This window comes from Chinchilla lanigera, unplaced genomic scaffold (genome assembly GCF_000276665.1).
Source record: "Chinchilla lanigera isolate Chin_1 unplaced genomic scaffold, ChiLan1.0 scaffold00108, whole genome shotgun sequence".
Lineage (NCBI taxonomy): Eukaryota > Metazoa > Chordata > Mammalia > Rodentia > Chinchillidae > Chinchilla > Chinchilla lanigera.
In genome coordinates this window covers 1,786,136-1,810,047 of record NW_004955509.1, presented here as the reverse complement: position 1 = coordinate 1,810,047, position 23,912 = coordinate 1,786,136, and the positions used below count along the sequence as shown (strand labels likewise).

Here is a 23,912-nt window from a genome sequence, read left to right as displayed (position 1 = left end):
TATATATATATATATATCTTATAAACCCTAAATAAATATATAAACCCTAAATAAATATGTTTCTATTAACTAGATCAAAAGGGGTTTGGTAGCAATTACTCTCCTTTCTAGACTACCAAGGAGAAAAATACATTAACTGTACATTCTCCTGACACCATCCCAATAAACCTCCAACGCCATTATTGCTGTACAATAAAGGGAAGAGGAGTATTCAGTATTACTTATGTATGTACCAGGTAACATAAAAGAACAGTATTACTGCACTGATGAAACTCTGAATTATTATTTCCCCCCTATCGATTTAGGTAAGATGTTTTAAATGCTTCCTTTCTAAATTTGAAATATTATTTTATAAATATTCAAACATTTCGGACATATAAAACTCATAAACTTTAGGAATAAAACAGGTAACAAATATGGATCTTTATCATCTACTACCAGACAGATGCAAAGTGCCATAATTTCATGCCAGAAGTGAAGAAGCTGTCATAACAGAGCACCACTGACCAAAAAATGGATTTATATACAAAAGCAGCCAGTTGGACACTGACAAGAAACAAATTACGTTTTCGAAATGTATAATGTACTCATATCCTACTAAAAGTAATTAGAAGTTTGTTTAATGAATATAAAAACAGGAAATAAAATTTCATTATCTTATAAAATATTTTATCCAAATGATGCTGGAGATGAACGGTTCATACAGTAGAGCAGAATACCTCCCTCTGACCATTTTTTGTCACAGATAGACAATTAAAACTTGTATTTCAAATTCTCTTTTATCTTGATTGTTTGATTACATTTCAACCTTGCTACATATTACAATCTTCAAATATTTTATGTTTCTGTATTTGACAAAATAGGTTACAACTCATATGCTTGGATTCATTGTAGATTTCCTAAAAATATGCTTAACTGATATAGTCAGATTTTTTTATTATTGCTCATTTATTTACAACTTGTAGATTTGTATTTGTTTACTATTTAAATACAGAAATATTTTGTAAAGGAGATGAAAATAAAGCTAAGTATACATACCACATGAAGAATTTTATTCTCTGTTTCATATACAGTGCAGTCCTAAAAAAAAAAGAAACACATACATTAGGTTCAAAAAAATCAAGCATTCTTTTTAAAATATTTTCTTAACGATTATATGATTATTTGGAAAAAAACTTGACATTTCCCGTAAACACAGTAATAAGGATGGGAAAAACATCTAGACAACTATTAACCAAATATTAATAGTAGTTAGCTTGCATGGTCAAAATATCTTATTTTTGCTTAAGCATATTTTCTAATTTTACCAACTTTAAATAAACATAATAAAGTACATATACATTAAGTATACTTTTATTGAAGATACAATTAAAAATATTCCAACAAAGAAAAGTGCAGGTCCTCATGGCTTCATTTCTGAATTCTATAAGAAATTTAGAGAAGACCTCTAATACAGCTACTCCTCAAACACTTTTATGAAATTGAAAAAGAAGCAATATTCCTAAAGTCATTCCTAGAAGCAATTATAACCTGATACCAAATCCAGAGAAGGTCCCAACCAAAAAAGAGAACTAAAGGCTAATCTCCCTAATGAATACAGACACAAATTCTCCAGGAGATATTTGCAAACAGAATGCACTAAATCATTTAGAAGATTATATACCAGGATCAAGTAAGTTTCATCCCAGGGATGTAAGAATGTTTCAAAAAACACAAATCGATAAATGTAATTCACTATATTAACTGAACCAAGGACAAACACCATATGATTATCTCAATAGATGAAGAAAAAACCATTTGACAAAATCTAGCACCCATTCATAATAAAGTCTGCAGAAAACTGGAAAAGATCTCAACCTGATAAAAGCCATCTATGACAAACTAACAGCCAATATCATACTAAATGGTCAAAAACTAAATACTTTCACTCTACAATCAGGAATAAGACAAGGATGCCCTCTACTATCACTCCTTTTCAATGTAGTTGTGGAAATATAAGCCAGAGCAATTAGAAAAGATAAATCAATAAAAAAAATGATAGGAAAGGAAGAAGTTAAATTATCATCATTTACAGATGACATGATACTCCACAGAGAAGAACCCCAAAACTCCACCAAAAGACCTCTAGATTTAACAACCAAATTCAGTAGCACAGCTGGATACATAAATCAACACTCAATTGCATTCCTGTACACAAAGAACAAATGCACTGAGACAGAAAGGAGAAAACCACATCTTTCTTTATAGCATTGAAAAAAAAAAGAAATACTTAGGAATCAATCTAATGAAGGAAGTAAAGACATTTACATGGAAAACTATAGTACTCTGAAAAAAGGAGATCGAAGAGAATATCAAAAAATGGAAAGATATTCCTTTCTCTTGGGTAGGAAGAAGAAATGTAGTAAAAATTGCCATACTCTCAAAATTGTTATACAGAATTAATGTAATCCAGATCAAAATACCAATATCGTACCTCATAAAATTAGAGAAAATAATCCTAAAATTCATTTGGAACCTGAAGAGAACTAGAATAGCAAATGTAATTCTGGGTAACAAAGGCAAAAAGCAGCAAACACCACAATCCCTGACTGGAAATTATAAAGCTACTGTGATAAAAACAGCATGGTAGTGGCACAAAAAAGACCTGAGGACCAATGGAACAGGACAGAAGAAACTGGCTTTCCACATACCAAATATTAAACCTAGACTCATATCTCTCATCATACATAAACTAAAATCAAAGTGGATCAAAGATCTAAATATTAAAACATTAAATTTGCTGGAAGATAGAATAGGTAAAACGCTTGAAGACATAGATGTAAGCAAAGACTTTATGAACAAAACCCGGATCACACAGGGAATATTACAAAGAATCATCAACTGGGATCTCATCATATTAAAAAGCTTTTGCACAGCGAAAGAAACCACGAAAAGAATGAAGAGATAACCCACAGAGTAGGAAAAAAATTTGCCAGCTGTCCCTCAGACAAAAGACTAGTATCTAAAATATGTAAAGAAATCAAAGCAGACTCCCAGTTTTAAAGACCCAATCCAACAATGGTCATCTGAAATGAATACACACTTGTCAGACGAAGCAGCAGAAATGGCAAATAAAGATATGAAAAAAATTTCAACATCATTGCTTGTTGAGAACCACCAATTCACAATGGCTAGTTTTACATACTTCCCCTAGGGATGAACAATGGCTTGGGATTTTTAGTATTGCCCTTTTGAGAATTCCCATTATCTCACTAGGGGTGGGCCATTCTCTCCTACCTACTAAGACTAAAACTACTAAGACAAAGACTTAAATCACTAAGGCTAAATCTATTACGACTAAAGATACTCCACGGCAAGATCTTTTTTAGCATAATAGCAGCTCTGCTCTCTGAGTCATCCGATAATCCCCTTGTCAATCAATAAACTCCAAGGATCTGGCTGCCTCCACAGCCTTTTGTTCCCCATAAACAACTGGTCATCTCAGATCCCCACTATATAGTCATTTTATCTCTTGCCCGTTCTGCCAAGCACTGTAACACCTGGCAGAATATTGGTCCCTGATAACTGGTCATTCGAAAGATGCAAATGAAAACAAACAACAGAGATCTCATCTCATTTTAGAAAGAATGGCTATTCTTTCTGGTTATTCCAGTAAACCAATAACAAATGCTGACCGGTTGGGAGTGCAGACTGGGTCAACCACTGTGGAAATAAATCAGTGTGAAGATTCCTCCAAAAACTACACTTTTCATTTGATCCAGCTATTCCCCTTCTTGGTATCTTCCTGGAAGAATTAAAAACATCATAGCACAGCAATATATGCACACCCACGTTTATGGTGGCACAGTTTATAAGAGCTAAATGTTGGAAACAACCCAAATATCGATGGATAAAGAAGATGTGTTTTTTTTTTCATATAATGGAGTACTACTCTGCCATAAAGAAAGATAACTTGAGACATTTTTAGGTAAATGTGTGCACCTTGAGATCACACTCTTGAAGTGAAATAAATTGGACACACATGTTTAAACATTCCATTATTTCTCTGGTTTGAGAAGCCAAAAGGGTAAATAAAAACCAAAATGTATAATAGATATTAGGAAATAGGAACAAAACCTCCAAATGGAAGAGGAACAAGGGAAGAGGAGGGGTGAAAGAAAGGAAAGAAGGGAAAAGCAAAAAGAGAATAGAAAAGTTTGAAACAAAGCTTTGTAAATAAGGAGGCGAAGATGGTTTAAAGTGGGGCGGAATGGAGAAACAAAAAGAATGAAGCTGTATTTTGTACAGGTGCAAATTCTCTATGATGAATGTTATCATTATGTGTATGTAAAGTGTAACAATGAAATTACTTTCAAAATATGAAAAATTAGTACTGATAAATTATTGTAACCATTATCTATCTAAACATTTATTGTGATATATTTTGAAATATCTAACATTTCAACCACTGCTATAGATTACAATATAATGAAAACATTAATATTTAAGTAATTTATCAAGATCTCATACTTTTATTATTTTCAACAATTTCAAGCTAGTAAGTATATATTATACTTTTAAATTAATGCATCCTTACATAAGTACCAAGTTGATCGTTATCAATTAAACTGGACTCCTTAAAACTGCAATTTTTAAATAAAAGCTGCCATTTTTAAAATCTGCAATTGCTTAACATACAATAAACAGCAACCTAACAAAGTGATCTTTGTTTAGTAACAATGTCTTTTGGGTTTAGTTTCTTAAAGAAATTTATAAAATGGGCGTAATATACATTAGTAGCAACCCAGTCAGAGTATCCTAAGATTTAAATGAGAAAAACAGATAAATTACCCAGCAAGGAGAATGACATATGGGAAGTAATAAAGGTGTTTTAGCTGAATATTATGGGTATTCTACATTACTTTAATTTTTTCTTAATTGCATTTACCTCAAAATATAAAATTAGCTAATTATTACTTGACATGTTCTGAAAAAAAATCCGTATTTTTTCACAGTGTCATGATTTTTAAGGGATGAGAGTCCATTTCATTTCGTTCCCTAAATTTAATTTTAACAAAAAACAGTCTTGTTTCACACTGATTTTTAATAATATCCCCCTATAGTATCTTGTGAGAGGTGAAATATATATTCACGACAGAGGCATATTTTTTAATGAGGGGTAGATTTTTTAAAAGTAAAACTCAGGTCCAAGTCAGCTCACAAAGTCACATAAATATTAACTCTTGCCTTTCTGACCATGTTCTTGTGCCAAAGAAGTTTGCTACAAATATATCCACATCTGTGTTTGCATATACTCAAAAAAGTCAACTGATTATTAATTATGTATATAGAGGAGCCAAGGTGAAGATGAAACATTTATTTTTGGAAAGTACACTTATATGTGTATCTGAATTTGTAGGAGATAAGTATTATAGAAATTAATTTCAAACACAATTACATTGGGAATAGACAATCCGGGAAGAGCTGGAAAGGTGCCCAAGGTGCTTCTACAGCTTCTTTTAGAGACAATGGATACAAGTTTCATTAGTTGCCTACCTTCTCAGAATCAAAGGGTATAGTTAAGCATTCATAGGCAATTTAATTCCCTATTCAAACTTCAAAAGGAATTCTCAAGGAAAAAAGTAAATATGATCTAAATGTACATCCTACTAAAGGTATAATAATTATGCAGAAAGTAACGAGTTCAAGTCAAAATATAATTGTACATCTCCAATGTGATATAAGAAAAGAGACCTGTTAAAATAATCACACAGTTTACAGTAATCATGTTATTTGCTGATAGTAGTGTTACTGTTGTGCTGAATCTGTTATGTGTACTCTAATATGAAACAACTGAACAATTATGTGACTGTCATTCTATCACTCTTGGTGTCACTGATAAGTATTTTATTATAGGGTAGAGCAAATACATATGCATTGCTGAAGTAAAACAAAAACCCTAGACACTGTTGATGTATTATGTATGCATGTACATACTTCTTAGCTCTGCCCACTGAAATGGCAAGGGAACAATGACCAACTATAATTATGAATGTCCCACAGTCTATAGACTTTAAATATAATTTTCCACGCCTTCTTGGAAAATGTGGCTCTACATCACAATCATTTCCAGATCTGGAATAGGATATGTATGAGATGAGCTTAGATTATATTGTGATACAAGATAGAAGGAAGAGTTGTGCCAGTAGGACTCTGGAGTCAACATGAAGACGTTACTGCTGGCTAAAAATGGAACACTCTGAGCAATGATTGGACACAATACTGTGAACTATTAAGTACATTGCTATGTACAATGCAATATTAAAATTAAAACATGTATATATCTAAAATATACATATTATGTTAATGACACAAAGTATACTGAGGTGGACAATGTCTTATAGATAAACTATTGCTATTGATTCAGCAAGTATTAAGTGTGCTATGGATACAAAGATGAATAAAACATGGCTGCTAACTTAGAGAAATGTAATTCAGGGAGATATTCACATAAATATGTTAAAATACATAAAGTCTAAGACATTCATGTAATTTGTAGTTTTAATAAATTTACAAGCATAAGTGACACAAAATTATGCAAATATATATGGAAGACCAATTATTTATATTTTTAAAGTGTTTGTATATCTTATTAAGATTCAACATGACTATTGTGCTATACATTGCTTTAATCAAATTTCAAATTGTATACAAATTTCCTCAGCTGTGACACAGGGGTTGAAAAGATAATGCCCCTAGATTTAAGATTATTCGAAAAATGAAGTACTGGTAAGTACTCCACAGTACTGACATGACTCCACAAGACAAGGTCTAAGGGAGACAGATAAAGTAACTGAGGTGACTAAATTTTCTACCAGTCTGAAAAACTATCACCTACAAATATTGAAATTAAAAAGTTACTATTTAAAATAAAGTTAAACAATTATAAAATTTAAATAATCAAATTATTAAATAATATTTTATAAGTTTGTAGCACTTCAATATGTGAAATTATTAAAGTTTAAATCCGCAGTAAGACATCCGGGATACGCTGAATTAGTATTAGTATTAGTATTAGTGGAATTGGAGGAGAAGCAGCAGCAACCCATTCTGCCAAAAAATAAAATAAAAAAAGTGGCTTTTATTTGGTCTTGGAAATACTACGACTTTAGGTAGGGAAGAGAATAGCATTACTGCAAAAGCAATATACCTATATTCAAACATAGGTTACTGCAGAAATTTTCAGATTTTATTTCTCTAAGAATATAGAAGAATAACTTAAGAGAGCTAGTTAAAATGTACAGTCCCAGGTTTCATCCCCCAAAATACAGATTCAGTAGATTCAATGTGGTGGCCTCCAAGATGATTTAGATTGATGACATATTGTGAAACACTTTTTTATTTCACATAATTACCATATGATAGTGGAATATCAAACCAAAAGTGATCAAATACACAGAATTCCCAAGTCAGTAAACTGATTTAAAAATATTATCTGCTAGGTCACTCTATTCTCAATTCCTTAGAACTGTGTGCTTCAGGGCTGGAAATGTAGCTTAGTGGTAGAGCACTTGCCCAGCAAGCAAGAAGCTCTGGATTAAATACTTAAGACAGTCTTTGGTTTATAAGGGCTCTGGAAGATATAAGAGACAGAAAATTCTAAACTACTAGTTGACCAGCCAGTTAGAAGACACTATATATTTTAATTGCAATACTGTTTTATTTTTATTGTCATTAATAAATATGCAGGCTAGAGATTTTTATTGTTAGAAACAACTGTATTTCCCTATATCCATAACGTGATCCATGTGTTTCCCTATAAAGAAGTCATTTAGAAACAGTTGAGTTTGTGACATCTAGTTCTGTCTTAGTGAGGTTGTGACATCTAGTTCTGTCTTAGTGGCATATACCTGGCCAAGTCACTTAGCCCTTCTGAGCTTGCTGCCTAACATGTGAAACTAAGATGAAAATACTTCTCAAGTTTATTATGAGGATCAAATGAGATGCTGTATTTGTGGATGCTTTGTGAATTATGAAAGATTAAGCAGATAGTTGTCCTTTTAGACATAGCTTTTTTATATCATGTTTTCTCTTATGTGAAGACCTACTCTACGTGAGATCAGCATAGTAAGGAGATGACTTTTATTCCCTTCCTGGTCAGAGTTGGTCATCTCCAACTATAAACTTCAAGAGAACAGGCCCTTTGACAAATTATATATTATACCATATAAAAACTAGATTAATATTGCTTTCTTTCATTCCATACTTACTAACACACACCTTCTAGGCACTGTCCTTGTTCTAGAAATAAGATAGTAAATATATCAAATTGTTTATATTCTAGTAAAATAAACTCTTTACAGAAAAATAAAGAAAAAAACATTCTTTAATAGGCACTGTGTTCCTTCCTTTGAGCAATTTCTTGAACGACTGGGATGAGGGAAAGAAAAAAAAAGAAAGAAGGCAAAATATAAATATATATATGAATAGCTGCAATGACTGTATTGTTGATGCCTGATGGTATGTTGAAAGGAATAGTTAATGCTTAAAATTTTTTATGTTCTGATCAATTTTGCATGCTTGTGTCTGGTAATCTGGGCAGCTGATTTGAAGGTAACAATATGCAGTAGAATTACCATGGTGAATTCCCACCATCTTATCTAGTGAAACTCTGTTTTATTTCTAATGTTTTATCTAATAATTATTACCTTATTCTTTTTAATGGTTTGAACCATCTTCCATTCTTACATCTGGTAATCTGAGCAAAGTATTTGAGGATAGTGATATGTAATATAACAACCACTGTTAATCCATATTATTTTGTCTTGAAACCCTGTATCACTTTAAATGTTCTTGTTTTGGTTTGTTTATGTTTGTGATACCGGTATGCTGCTATTGTACTATTTTTTGTTTCTTTGTGTCTCATTTACTACTCTCTTTAAAATAATAAAAGAAAAAGCACTGTGATGGCTAGAGAATTGGAATATACCAGTATACTTCTCAGCAAGCAAAAAAGAAACTTCATTTTATAAAAGGAACTTGATATCTGATTCTTGAAAAATAAAACTATTAAAGTACTGCAGTCACTACACACTAGAGAGCCCAATTTTAGATTTCATTACTTTTATTTCACTTTGTCATTTTGAATAACTCAATAGTAAGGGGAGAGACATACATCATATATAACTTTCAGTGTTTGAGACATCTACAATATTTTAACCTGGCTCTGGTATCATATTTTGAAGGGACTCATAGATTTTCCACAGGAAGTGATGTAAATTTAGGTTGGTAGGATGAGAGGAATTAAGATGGAACAAGCATTTAGTCAAAGTAAATATGTAAAAAGGTGTAGGAGACCAAAATTGCTTAAAATTAAAAGGCACTATGGATAAAGAATTCAGTGCTACAGTGGTTAAGGGACATGAGAAAGAACTGCTGAGAGATGAAATTGAAGAGAGAGGTCAGGGGTATATATTAATGTGTTACCTTAAAAGTTAAGAATATGAATTATTATCTTGAGGTTAATGGATGACCTATCAAAGAGTTGCAAACAGGGATTAACACCAGCACTCTATCAAACTGCTGAAATTATTTTCATCATCCTATTATAATCCTGTATCTTTCCTTTTTAAGCTCAGTGCTATTTTGTTGCTCACTGAAACTGAAAAGCAGGATGAATTATTTATGGATGATACATAGATGGATAGCAAAGTACATAAACATGGGCTGGAAGATTACATGCTAACATTAATGTATAACTTTGAGGAAGAAATCTGAGCAGAAATACAAACGATTTTATTTTTTTAAAAAAGTTCTGAAGCAAATATGACAAAAATCTTTATTTGTGCCAATTTCAAGTGCTGGAATTGTGTGCTTAACATATTAGTCTCCATTTTTTGTCATTTAATTTTATTCAAAATTATAAAATAAAATAGAAAGACACTGCTATTCGTATGTTCCAGGACAGTATATGGAAACAGTATGAAGGGGTAAGGCACAAAAAATCACTATGTGTATTATAAAAATGGCAAAAGAAATCAGACAGTATACCAACTGAGTTTGGTGACATGGTTACCTCTTGATGGTTGTATACAATTGTTTTAAAAGTATGAAAATTAGTTCTTATTACACAAATGCAGCTTTTAAATCTTTTAAGGCATTGGAATTTGTGAAAGGAAACACTCACCCAGTGACTAAAAAAACTGAGAACTGCTTTCTCTGTCCATAACATGGCCAGTTCTTCCACATCTTGCATAATACTCTTAAAAATTCTACTCTAGCTATCTCCCATAAAATCATCTAAAATGGAACCCCATTTAGTTTAATCATTCTAGTCTTTTACGTATGAAAGACTAATCCTTCAGTCCTTAGATCGGTATATAAACTAACCTGGCACATAGAGATTTAAAAGTGGAGGCAAAAAGGAAGTGGATTGTAATTTTTCAATTACATTGGTCTCTAACAGACCTCCAAAATTTCAAAATATCAATGAAGTAAAAATTTCAACATAAGAAAGTAGAAAACTCATTATAGTGATATTTATTTCTGAAACTTTCATAGATTTGTTTGAGTAGCTTAATGAAGTAACTAGCTAAATTCCATTATGAAGTAAGTTTATTTATTCTGCTGGTCTTGAGTCAAGGTGTAATTGGTTTTGCATGGCCTTCCAGGTGACCACTAACTGCATATATTATGTTTCATTAGTTGTGTATTAGCTAGTCTTAGTCTCTCCCATTAGACTATTAATAACTTCATAGAAAAAATCCTATATTCAACTGCTATCCTTCTTTAATTTTTAAAGGTGTTCTTTAAATTGTACCAAATAATTTAAACATGTTATAAATATTTTATTCCATTGATTCTCAACTGTCATTTTCCTTAATAAATACTGTACATTGTTAGTAGAAATGAGGTATAAAAATAAAACTTTTAAAGCCATATTTTTGAAAACAAAATCTGTAATTGCCAAGCTGGTACAGTACATTTAGTTTCCTCACACTTCTATTTTATTCAAAAATAGATTGAGTTTCACAGCTTTTAAAACATTTTAAACGTGAGTTTAATTTTCAACTTTAATCTGTAGATCTTAGTAGATATTTTTAACAAATATAATTGAGCCTTTCTCAAGCTGAAGATTCACATCATATAAAAGATAACAAGAACTCTACATTCACACAATGAAGCTAAAATTTCTTTGTAATAAGCAGTTCCCTAGCTTCCAAATGTTATTGTAATGACCATCTAATATATTCTAATGTAATGAAAATCTATAGGGTCTAAGTGGTGGATATAATTTTTTCCTTGGGACAAATATAACTAAAACAAAATTAAATACCCCACTGCTATCATAAATGAAATATAAAGTAAATATTAGATATTTAATTCAAGAGTATCCACTTGGCTTTCAGAAAACACAGTGATGTTATGTTATATTTAAAACAAATTCCTATGAGTTTACAAATTGATTAATCCATATATCTTTATCTTTTTATATTTAGATTGCACTTTCCTGTGCCATTCCTTGTCAGTTACTATACAATATCTGAGAAAGTATCATTTATACTCAGGCACTTAATATTTACAGACCAATGATGACAAAATATTTATAACTTAAATACAGTAATAAATTGCCCTAACAACAGTACTAGCCTAAGCTCTAGGCTTAATTTGGTACATCTAAAGAGATATTGTATATAAGTATCCAACTACAGCTCCTAATACTAAATGATTGTGAGGTAGAATTTTATGCTTGCACAAAATTCAAGTCTTCTTTCCCAACTCAAATTATTTCCCTCATTCCAGTAGATTACACTTAAAATACCAAGACAGACAGATATGTACATACATCAAACAGTATACAGTACATCTGAGGAGAGAAAAGGTTTTAAACCCAATCTTTACTAATTACTTAATATTTCAAATATCCCCACATAATTCAATTTTATCTCTTTCTTCATGTCCAAGTAAACAATACTATTTTCCCCAGAATTCTAGTATAATGCTATGCCTGAACTCTTCATAGATTTCTTGCTATTACAGACTGCAGTATGACTTCCAAACATGTACTGTCTTTTTCATAAGGGAAAAGTAAAACTCCTAGGGCCACTGAAGATATTCATAGGTACATAACTTGCTTCATTTTGACCAATAAATTGTGAGCATGCATAATATATCTCATCTCCATATAAAAACTAAGAAACACTACATGGCTCACCATGTTCTCTTCTCCCTCTGCCATGATGAGCAGAAGGTTCTAAAAGAGACTATTCTGTCACTTTGTCCTTTGAAATGAAGATGTACAGCAGAGCTATAGCAACCCAGGATGGACATGTATTGTGATTACTGGACACAGGGCTACTGAAAGCCAGTAATATTTCAGCTTGTTACTACAATATAATCTAGTTTACCATAAATGATGCAATCCTGCACAAAATGCAAGGATAAAACAATACAGTCATGCATATGAAGACCTATTCAATGCAGAGGTTAATGCCAAAAGTATTTCATCAAATGTCCTGCTTGTTTCACAGGTACAATTTCCTCCTCACATAATGTAATTCACAATAAACCTCAGATTACATTCTTCCATCTTCATGTAAATCTAGTCTTTTCCTACCTTGTATTTATAGATCATTTTGTCTCATTTTATAAGTCTGATTCATGCTCACTTGTCATAATTACTTAATTCCAATTGGCCCTTAAACTTGTCACTGTCAATTACAATTTCAATCCATTATTTCACTTGTATCAGGACCTAATTTCATCTGAATTACTACGTGATGTTGGTGGTCATTCTGACCTAACCTAAGGGACAGGGTTATTAAAAACTACTTCTTCAGCAGTGGTAAAATGCCTTAGAAAATCAGTGCCTATAACTAATAACTCTATATTTCCTGTGATTTGCATCTTATGTAGTGATGTACATCTACGTTATATAATTCATGTAAGGCGCAATAGATAATCTATGGTGTAATCCAGGTATAATTCATAATAAAAGTTTAAAATATTATCATTTCTTGTTCCACTAACTAGCTTCTGTTCCTGTCAATACCACACCAGATTCTTATTACAAGTGTATAATAACTATTTTAATTAACATATTTGATATTTCGAAGAACAAGTCTAATCTTTCTGAGTATGTATTTACTGCACAGAGGGCCTATTAGTCATGTATAACTACTGTTACAAATTCAAAACTTTAACCAGCTGCCTTTATTAATGCACAGGCTCTGGGGTGATAGCACCTATAAATAACTGGACTTCATGTTCCATACTTCTTAATCATTTGGCTTGTGGTAAGTCTGGAAAATCTCCATATTTAACAAGCTTCCTCCAAGGAAACCATGGTCCATAAACAACTCTCTGGTAGGGAAATAATCAAGTATGAGTACAGCATAGCAGTCATCAACTTTGGATCCATACAAGGATTATTTGAGGCACCACTTAAAAAGATATTGATGCCAACCCCCAGAGAGTCTAATGTATTATGTCTTAGATGAGGCCCAGATATGAATGCTTTTAAAAAGCTTTCACTTACTTAAGATAAAGCCACACTTGAGGCGCAATGAGCAGAAAGGACTACTGACCACCTGGAATGAGGTCCTAAACCAGTGGTGGTGAACCTACAGCACAAGTGCTGCTGCAGTCTGTTTGTTATCATTGGGAGCCCTACAAAGTTTGCTACCACTGTACCTAAATCATGTCATTTATGCCACTCTATGCTATTTCCTCTCTCTGAACTTCCATTTACTCACAAAATTTAGATAATGATACTTAGTTTATACACTTCACTTGATTGTTGTGAAGAACAAATCCGATACTGCCATAAAAGCACTTTGTCTATTTTCAACTAGTAATATTATGGCCTATTAGAGTTTATATAGCACCTTTAAAATGGTTTTTAAATGTTCTGAGGAATAGGGTTTATCTAGATGATACCGTATGAGCTAGGGGCTCTAAAGGAGAGTAAAAGGGTTCAGGGAAGAAAACATTTCAATTCTAAAAGGTTCAATTCTGAACCTTTGTCGGGGAGCAAGACAGGAGAACATTTACGTAAAGAGTTTAGGTGGGGAGAAACAAGGAGTTTACTGAGATATTTTGTGAGGAAAGGGCGTGGGGGGAACAATGTGACGTTAAAAAGGAAATTAATAATTATGGTATTTATATGTGCCAAAATGCACTATGGAAGACATTTTAAAAAGCAGAATAAAAACTTTGGTGCTGCACTTAAATAGGAACTAGATACACAAGAAATACAGAACCAGAACCAATAAAGATATTTAATTGAAACTTTTGACTTTCCCCTCAGGTTTTTTATAACTCCCACTCTAATTGGCATTGCATTGTTCAATGATACTATATTCTATATTCACTTATGGCTCAAGTTACTAAATTGCTATGAAATCAAAATTGTAATTTCAAGCTATAAATGCATTTTAAATGATACTATGAAATGAACATAGGAGTTGATTTGGAGAGGGTGGAATGTAGACTTGACAATATTGGCGAGTTTTGCAAGCTCCAAACTGAGACTCTGCTCTGAGCCTCTAGTCCTCTCCTCTCTAGTGCCTGTCCCTTCAATTTCCAGCTTACTAGGCATGAGACTAGTGCTGTCCACACTGCTTTCTCTCTTTTTTTTTTTATTTTAAAGATAAAAGGAGGGAAACATTAACAGACATACAACATTTTACAACATATCACAAGCACAATACAGACAATACAGAGTTACAAACAAAGTGGTAGGGAATTAACAATGGTGGTTGTATTACATATTGATATCTTCAAAGTGGCTTCTCATGAAAACAGATATAGACATGCAATACTGGTCAACCAAAGACTCATTGACAGTTTCTTTCAGCATAGAAATAGAAGACAGAAGAACAACCATGTTAACCATCCTGTATATACATACATACAAAATTTTTCCTTCATTCCCTTCTCTTTTCCCACATCCCAGAAGCCCTTTACTCTTCAGTGGTTTCCTATCATTTCACAGTGTCTATCATACCTCTGAGTTTAAATTAACTCTTTCAAGTTTTACACTAGTGACACAATGTGGTGCTTGCACATGTATGTTTGATTTATTTCACCACACTGCTTTCTCTTAACTTATCTCACTGGAAGTACAAGGATTAATAGAAGAGAGAATAGGAAGAAGGAACCTTAAAGTAAAAAAGAACTATTTTCTCACTTGTAATAATCATGATATACATGGATTACATTAACTTGGAAAAAATACTGTTTCCTGTTTAGTTCACCTTTACATATTTGTCAGTATTTCACTGATTTACAGTAGTCAAATTAACAACTCTATAATCATTTTGGGTGAACTTTTAAGGGCAAAATAAACTATTTTATTCTTTCAGCAAACATATATTTGCCAGGCAGTACAGACAGAGATACACGAAGCAAGCCTTCTTTTGCTTTTGCCTAGTCTGTAACAGCATATCTCTTTAAAAATGGATTAGTATTACTTAGGGCTTACTCATTTTTAAAAAGAGTAATCACGGTACATAAGAAAGAGAACCATACTAAAAAATCTCTTCTGAAATTTATTTTGTAACTTATGAGGGTCATAATTGACTAATGCACCTTACTACATATGCTTCCTTACACATAACAAAGAAATAATGGTAAAGGTTCTTTCTTAAGATCTCTGTAAGAAAATTATAAAAGCCTTTTGAAAAATGAAATTCATTGACATATGGCAAAAATGCAGTAATGCAGGGATAGAAAGCTAATAAAAGTACAAGACATAAGAAATAATATTTTGAAAACATGATAAGGTCCAAGTATAATGATAAGCAAGTATAAACTGCATAACCTAGCAACTGTACTCTTTGGTATATACTTAAATGTAGGTATACATCCAAATATCCATGGTCAGGAGGATAAATAAACATTTGGACATAGCACACAATGCAATTCTATATGAAGTGAAAATGAATGGGCTATAGCTACAACATAAAATACTACGTATTTAAAAATAAGTGAAAAAAGTAGGATGCAGATTTATAACATTTTTATGAACCTCAAAGACAAGCATAATTAAATGATATATTTAGAGAAGTATATAAAATGATTTTAAGAAGAATAAAAAGATAAATACCCTGATAAAAGGCAGGCTGATGAGACACAGGAAGACTTCAATAGTAACAAAAATGATATTGGTAATGTTCGGGTTATTAAATAAGAAGACAGACTCATACATATTTATTATACCAAATATACATACACACACACAAACATAAACATATATGTAACATTTGGTATATATAAAATATTACTTAAAATTTAAAATGCAATATAGTGAAGAGTGCAGATATCTGAGAAATTGTACCGTGTTATGTATTTACTACCTAAAATAAACCGACCAATATAACCTACTCCTCTATTTTGCCGTTATTATCAATGGTGACAATATCCACACTTTTAAGTGTTTTGGTAGGATGACTCAGATGACAAGAACATAGTCTAGGTGTATAAAACCTGTGAAAATCTATTTCAGCACTCACTTTTATATAATGTACATTAAGTTTTTAAGTTTTTGCTCATAGCCAGGCCAGTGTCAGAAAGATGGGAGAACAATATATTATTATACCCTAATGTTCAAAATCATTCTTCACTGAAGTCTTAGCATGATATGATTTAATCACTAATATTTTTATTCTAAGCCTTCAGAAAATATGCATTTGTGAATAACTGGGTGTTTCTGAAATAATATGAAGATTTATTGTGATATATATTTATTCTGATTATAACCTTGTTAAACATAGGCCTTTGAGAAGGTACAGTTATACATACATAACATGTCATATCTAACTCCTGATCCACTATATTAAGATTATATAAAAAATTGAAAATCTATCAATATTGCTTCTTCCTGATTAAGATATCTGAAAGAAACTTAAAGGACAAACTATCACTGAACTAAAAGCAGTTTAAATACAAAGTGAAAAATTAGAATTCACTTTCATATTGCCTTCAGTGAGTATGGTAAATAATTTAATTCATATTGTTTAAAAAGTATATAAAAGGGTTTGTCCTGATTTTTGATCTGAAATGGCCTAGTTTCAATCCCAAGAGCTCCAATTCAATTTTCAGGTCACCTAGAATGTTTGACTCACGAAAACTTAAACACTACCCTGAATACATAGTAAAAGTAATATTTAGAGTTGCATTTGAGAGCACTGTAAGACTATCCAGGCTGGGTTTTCCATACACTTTCACACTCACAATATGAGGCAAAGAATATAGCCCCTGCCTTCACCAGCACAATTTCTGTCCCTACTTTAAATTTTTACATGTATTTAATTCCTACTTGATCTTAATATACCATTTAAAACATTCTGTGTGACTCTCACACAGCAGCCTTTCACCTTTGTATGTTTTGAGTTTTCCATATTAGTGTATGTGGGTAGGAATGACAAGTTCACAGGTGATAAAAATTATGGATGTTTCAAAGTATATTTCAGGGCTGGGGATATAGCTCAGCAGCCTAAGTGCTTGCCCGGCAAGCCTGAAGTCATGAGTTTGATTCCTGGTACCAAAAAATCCCAAATAAACGAACAGAAAAAAAAACCCAAAAAACAAAGTATATTTCAGTATATGAAGTACAGTAATCAATTTGTATTAAAATATAGAGCATCCTGATATAAACCAAACTGTTTTTTAAAATCACCCATTTTAGCATTTTTTTTCATTGTCACACATATCAAAAGTAGAGCATCACTCCTTTAAACTTTTTGTAGAGCAAGAAAATAGCTAAATATAGTATTTTGGAAAATAAACACCAAAAGGGGGGAACATCTCTCTACATTTATCCTTTAAAATAAAGTTTTTATTCTACCTTTTCTCTCATCAAATCTCTATTCCTTGTGCTTTTTATACATACTGCTTTCCTTTTATTATTTCATTTCACATTTTTGAACCATTTTCATTATATCTAATTTAATTCTTACCATAACTTTGAGGAAAATGTGATTATTTCTGTTAATGATGGAACAAGCAATGACGTAGTTTGTCCAGCATGAAAGGATGATGAAGAAACAAGGGTGAGTTGCAAGTATCCCAAAATGAACTGTCCCTATCCTTTTCCTTGATCCAAATAATCTAAGCCTCACCAAAGATTTACCTTTCAAACTGACACTTTTTGTTCTCATTTCTTAACTAGTGACAATCTAATTCATCATTTTTCTGTCTGAAGAGGAGAATATAAAAATGGTACAGTATAATAATTTTAGGTTATGCTGATACCCATTAAGACAGGAATCATGGCAATTATTTCAGTGCTGACAAGAAGTGCGTGGGTACCTGTCTCACTTTTCTGATTCAGTTGCTGACAGTGCTCTAAATGAAGCTTCAAGTCTTTGTGAGAATTCTTTCCATTTAAGATTTTAAAATCAGTATTTCTTTCTTCTCAAAAGTGTTTTCATAACCAGTTTTATGTGGGGAGAGAAGTCCTAGAGAACAGCTCTTTAGAAGAACTTCAAATACCTTTTCTCATGTCCTTTCCCTCCCCTCTTTCCCCACTCCCCACATTTCTGGATTCCCTTCCCATTTGAGAAAGATCTGTCTCCCTACTTCCTATTTCCTATCTTTTATTTTGTTCTTATTATAATTCAGGTTTCTTATATAATTGAAATCATGCAATATTTAAGCTGTGTGTCTGATTTATTTCACTTAACATTATGGTCTCAAAGTGAGATGAGCTGGGTGTGCTGGAGCATGCCTGTAATCCCAGCACTTGGGAGGCTGATGCAGGAGGACTGTTGTGAGTTCAAGACCAGCCTGGGGCTACAGAGTGAGCTAAAGGTTAGCCTGAACTGCATAGCAAGACCTTGTCTCAGAAAGACAATAAATAAATAAACAAACAAATAAATAAAATAAATTAAGTTGAGATGAAAAAAGGAATTAAGATGTGTCATGTACATGTACCAATTCCATACAAGGACTATAAATATGTATTGCAAATGTACCAATGAAAATCTTAGAATCTTCAAATATAATGATCTGAACACATCACAACTTGGAATAACTAAATTACTACAGCATATTCAATAAATTTCTCCAAATGTAAGTTTTTAAAAGAAACTGACTTCATTTTTCTTTTCTACTTTTAGCATTACTTTAAATGTAAGTGGCCAATATCAACAAATACTTTCCACTTACTCCATAGTGCTACCCCTTTACATTAAGAAAGGAAAAGCCATTTGTGACAGTTTATTTTTAGATATTGATCATCTCATTTTTCTGCAAAGGGAATAAAAATAATTAAAGTTGAACAAAAAATAATTTGAAGCACAGCATTTTTCAAATCATAGCTATCATCATAACTGCTCACATGAGATTTCTTGAAAGTTTGGTAATAAATGTATGCCCTAGATGATTTTTTTAAATAGAAAACCTTAAATCAATTACTGCCTTATAATAAGATTTGTGAAAAGAATGTTGAGCCAAACAGTGCAACTACTGAGAGCTGTCGAAAACATAAACACTGTAATATGAGAATGGGATATATTTTCTATAAAGTTGTCAATATCAGACATTTGAACATTCTGGAAACAAGCAAAAACTGAATTATTTATTAGTTAGATGGTAGGTTCTTAAAATTGCAGAATGTATGGGTTGGTCACATCTGACACAAACTGTACTTCCATCACTGCAAAGGTCTCCATAGAAGAACTTAATCTACTGAAAATTATTTTACCCATTCTTCTCAATCAACAGTTAGTAGTGACAAAGGCATGCTCTGCAATCTGTGAGTTCCAAAGCAAACTCTCCATTTCTGAACTCTATATGTAAAGGTTAAACAATAGGTAGCTTTTTTCAAGATGACTTTGTTTCCCTAAAAACATTAGGTCTGTATGAATTAAGTAGTAACAAATCATATGACACTCTCCTTCAAGATTTCTAAAAAAGCTTATTGTGGTTACCACTTAAAGTTCCAGTCTTGGTTTATCAGGCCACCAAGTGTTGACCCACTACTCAAAAGTAAACCTTAAACTGATCATCTAGTTCCAGACGTTTGGAGGACACAAAAAAAGTGAAAATCACCCTATGTCATAAATGTACATACTTAATTATTTTCAAGTTGAGATCATATCGACTGCTTTCTCATAGAAATAACGAGATTTTCATGTATAGAAGTAAAGAATACTGAACTTTTAATTTTTCCATTTAATTCCATAGAATCTCAATTGTCTTGAATTTCATGCATAAATGAAAAAGCTTAAATAAAACACTAATATGATATCACAGGTTTTATCATAAAATAATGTATTAATATTTATTGTGCTACTATTATTGCATCTATATAGATTGCTTATGATCACATATCCAACATTAAAATGCTAGGGATGATTATTGTATAAAAACTATATAATAACTGCCCTTTATATCAGAAAGAATTTCTCTCAGATTAAAACAGAACAACCTAAGAATCTGTATTCACATCTCAAATCTTTGGTCAAGTTCAATGCCTTTAAATTAAATAAAGCTTTTAAAAAACAGACTTTCAGAGACATGCCTCTGATAATTTGGAACAAGAAAAATTATGCATAAATTATATTACTGCTCTAACTTCTGTGCTCTACAACCAAATACAAGCATCAGAATCAATCTGAAAAGCAGTAAACAAGTTCCTGAGTGCTATCCACAAAACATTTTAGGTAGGTACCAATAATGTGAATTTCTAATAAGTTTCCATCTGAAGAGAATGTTCTTCTTCATACTAGATTGAATTGCCCTAGAATCTGTTTCACTAAACTATGGCTTATGGAGCAAATTTGGCCTGCCTCGTATTTTTGTAACTCAAGTTTTATAGAAACATACTCAAGCTTGTTCATTTAGCTCTATCTATGGTTCTTTTATGCTACAAGAGAAGTGAGTAGTTGGAACAGATACTATATATACAGCCTACACAACCTTATATATTTATTATCTAGTCCTTTACAGAATATATTTGCTAACCCTTGCTCTAAAATGTCACTCTTCCTGTAGCTAAACAGTTGAGGTCTTTGAAATTCAGAAATGAAATTTACTCATATCAAATATAAAACACGTAGACTGTTAGGATACCTCAAAGCTAATAGAATATTCACCACCTTCATGAATGGTCTGAATAGCAACTATGAGTCGCCAAGATGTAGCTTTGATGAATATTTAATGTGTTTGACATCAAAGTCATAAAAGTACTCTCTAGACTATAATGAAAAAAATTCTGAAAATCTGTTGCTCCAGATACATGGTGCAAACAGTCCCACAAAAAATATACTGAAGGTATTAAGTCTATTATTAATAAAATTTCTGATTTCTTTGACAAAATATAGGCAATGTAAGAACTTACAATTATCCCAGGTAATGAAGGACAGGAAGAAGAAGAATAAATACATTAAATCATCACTTTCCCTAACTCACCCAATAATTGTCACATTATTATATGTTATCCTCTGCTATCCCTATTTTTAAATCATTGGATAATAGCAACCTAAGAAAGAAGCAGCATTAGTAGGCTGACATCAGACGTACAGAGAGTGGTGGTGGCAGGCCTCAAGATCTTTCAGATATATTCTGTTACTAGATTTCAATATAATTTTGCAGGATGTCTACTAGCCAGTACAATTCAGTATTTATCATTTCTCCTTGTCTTACACTAGATTTGATTCAGACATTTATATTAGGTGCTAGATCCTTGAAGATATTTGATGTAGAGATCCAGGGCTTAGAAAATATTCAAAGAACATTAGTTCAGTTAATTAGATCATTGCTAAAAGCTATTATGCATATTTGTTCATGTAGACATACATAAGTGAAACTAATAGCCTTAGAGCAAAAATCTGAGATTGTTATCTGAAAGGGGTAATTTAGTTTTGTGAAACACAATAAGCTTAGTCATCCTCACTGAAACCGTGAGACTAATAGTCATTATGATCATATTACAATGATTTGTTTAGGAGTTCGGGTTCCTTTTATATCTTTTGGTAAATAAAATCATAGTTTATGAGCCATATGCACAGTCTTCCAACAAATAATTACATATTTGGTTTCTTTAGAACACTGCCTTTGAATCAGAAACTTCCAAACTGGTATCCTATAAACTCTTGGTAAAAGTGATACTTCTCATTGTGAAAACTGAATTGCTAGTAAAATAAAGGAAGGAACATTTGTAAGCTAGTACCTGTTGCACGATTGTTGTTAATTCTAAGCAGAGCTGTATAACATTATTCCTTGTAACTGAATAGTCTGTCACAGCAGCAAATGGTGACCTACAAAGGGAAAAGGAAAATTACGATAATTAGCAATTGCTTTTGAAGAGCACTAAAACACAATAGCCAAAGATAGAATTTTGAATAATATGAAATAAATTGTCTTAAAGCTCACATATTGATAAAAACGACATTTGGCACTTAAAAATTGAGGGAAATTTTGAAAAGTTAAATTCTAGAATCATAATATTTGCTTTCTCATATTTAGAAGTACTTTCACCTTTTGATGCTTCTTCTTTATATCTAAAATAACAAAACCGCTTTAGGCAAAACAGTTTATTTTCAAAGGAAGCTAAGAATTTACAGAATCTATTAGAAATATTCAAAATTAAGAGCTAGTAATGTCAGTTAATATTGAAGGCTTACTATCTGCCAGTTACTGTTAAAAATGCCATATGAAATAATCTTCACAACTATTATGAAACAGGCACTTTTATCATTTTACAGATTAGAACATAATGGTAGAAAAAAGTTAAGTGACTTGTTTAAGGTCATGCAATTAGTAAGTGCTAGAGATGATTTTCAAACTCAGGAAGTCTGACTTCAAAGCTCACACTCACACAGTTAAATACTAACATATAAGGCAGGCATGGTGGTGCACATTTGTAATCCCAGCATTTGGAAGGCTGAGGCAGGAGGATTGCTGAGAGTCTGAGGCCAACCTGGGCTACACAGTGAGTTCAAAGTCAGCCAGAATACATAGCAAAACCCTGTCTCAAAAAACAAAACAACAAAAAACCCTAATATATAATTACTGCCTCTATGAATGTATAAATGTCTCTTCATTTCTATTTTGTACTAACTTTGTGTATGAATAATACATATATTCTGGTGTAAAGTCTACAATTTCAAAGACTGGTCTAGAAGAAAGAAGCACTCCTTCTTGCAAGTATTTTGTCACAATGTGACTACACAGAAGCTTTGGAATATTCTTTATCCTCAGTCTTGTCTGAGAATGCCAATCAGGTTTTATGTAGACAGAGCTTATATAATTGTGTAGGGAGGGCAGTTTAAGGAAAAGAAAACAAATTACAAGAAAAGAGTATTTGAGTTGAATATTTCTCAAATTACTGGAAACTTGATGTTTTATATCCCTTTCAGCAATTCACTTGGAATACTTAGGGTTGCTTTCTGGTCACAGACTGAATCAGACCACTTTCTCTAAAACGGTATAACTCAAATACCTTCAAATCTAAAGGAAGTCTATATAAGAGATGCCCTTCACCAGTTACATTTTTCTAAGCATATTTTTCAATTATGTATTTTTAAAAATTTTGACCATCCTAACAGCTATGTTATAGCATCTCATCACTTTAAATTTCGATTTCCCTAGCAGTTATCCATATCATTCTTAATCTATATCTAACAGTATCCATATTGTCCTAGCAACTATCTCATAGTTACTTACATCATATATCTTTCATGTACATATTTGCTATTCATATGTGCTCTGCAGTGTTCCTATCCATATATAGTGAAGGGAAAAATTATGTGTATACACAAGATAGTTAAGATAGTTTTACAGCAAACTTCTCTTAGTTCCTTGAAAAGAATGCTTTGTGCTAATATTATTTAGATAAGATGTCATGTCTATATCTTCTACTCTTAAGTAATAGGAAGACAACAACATGCAATGTATCAAGTATTGTAATTATCCTACTAACCTGT

The 23,912-nt window shown here is 32.0% G+C and overlaps 1 protein-coding gene across 1 annotated transcript in view; it reads right to left on the bottom strand.

Annotated features, from left to right (window-relative positions):
• Cnksr2 (connector enhancer of kinase suppressor of Ras 2) overlaps nt 1-23,912 on the bottom strand; it is a 218,974-nt gene that overhangs the window by 167,729 nt on the left and 27,333 nt on the right. The window contains exons 4-5 of the mRNA XM_013506287.1: nt 22,157-22,244; nt 1,039-1,080 (exon numbers count right to left, since the gene is read on the bottom strand). Of these exons, the coding sequence (XP_013361741.1) occupies nt 1,039-1,080; nt 22,157-22,244 (130 nt within the window). The remainder of the gene's footprint in view (nt 1-1,038; nt 1,081-22,156; nt 22,245-23,912) is intronic.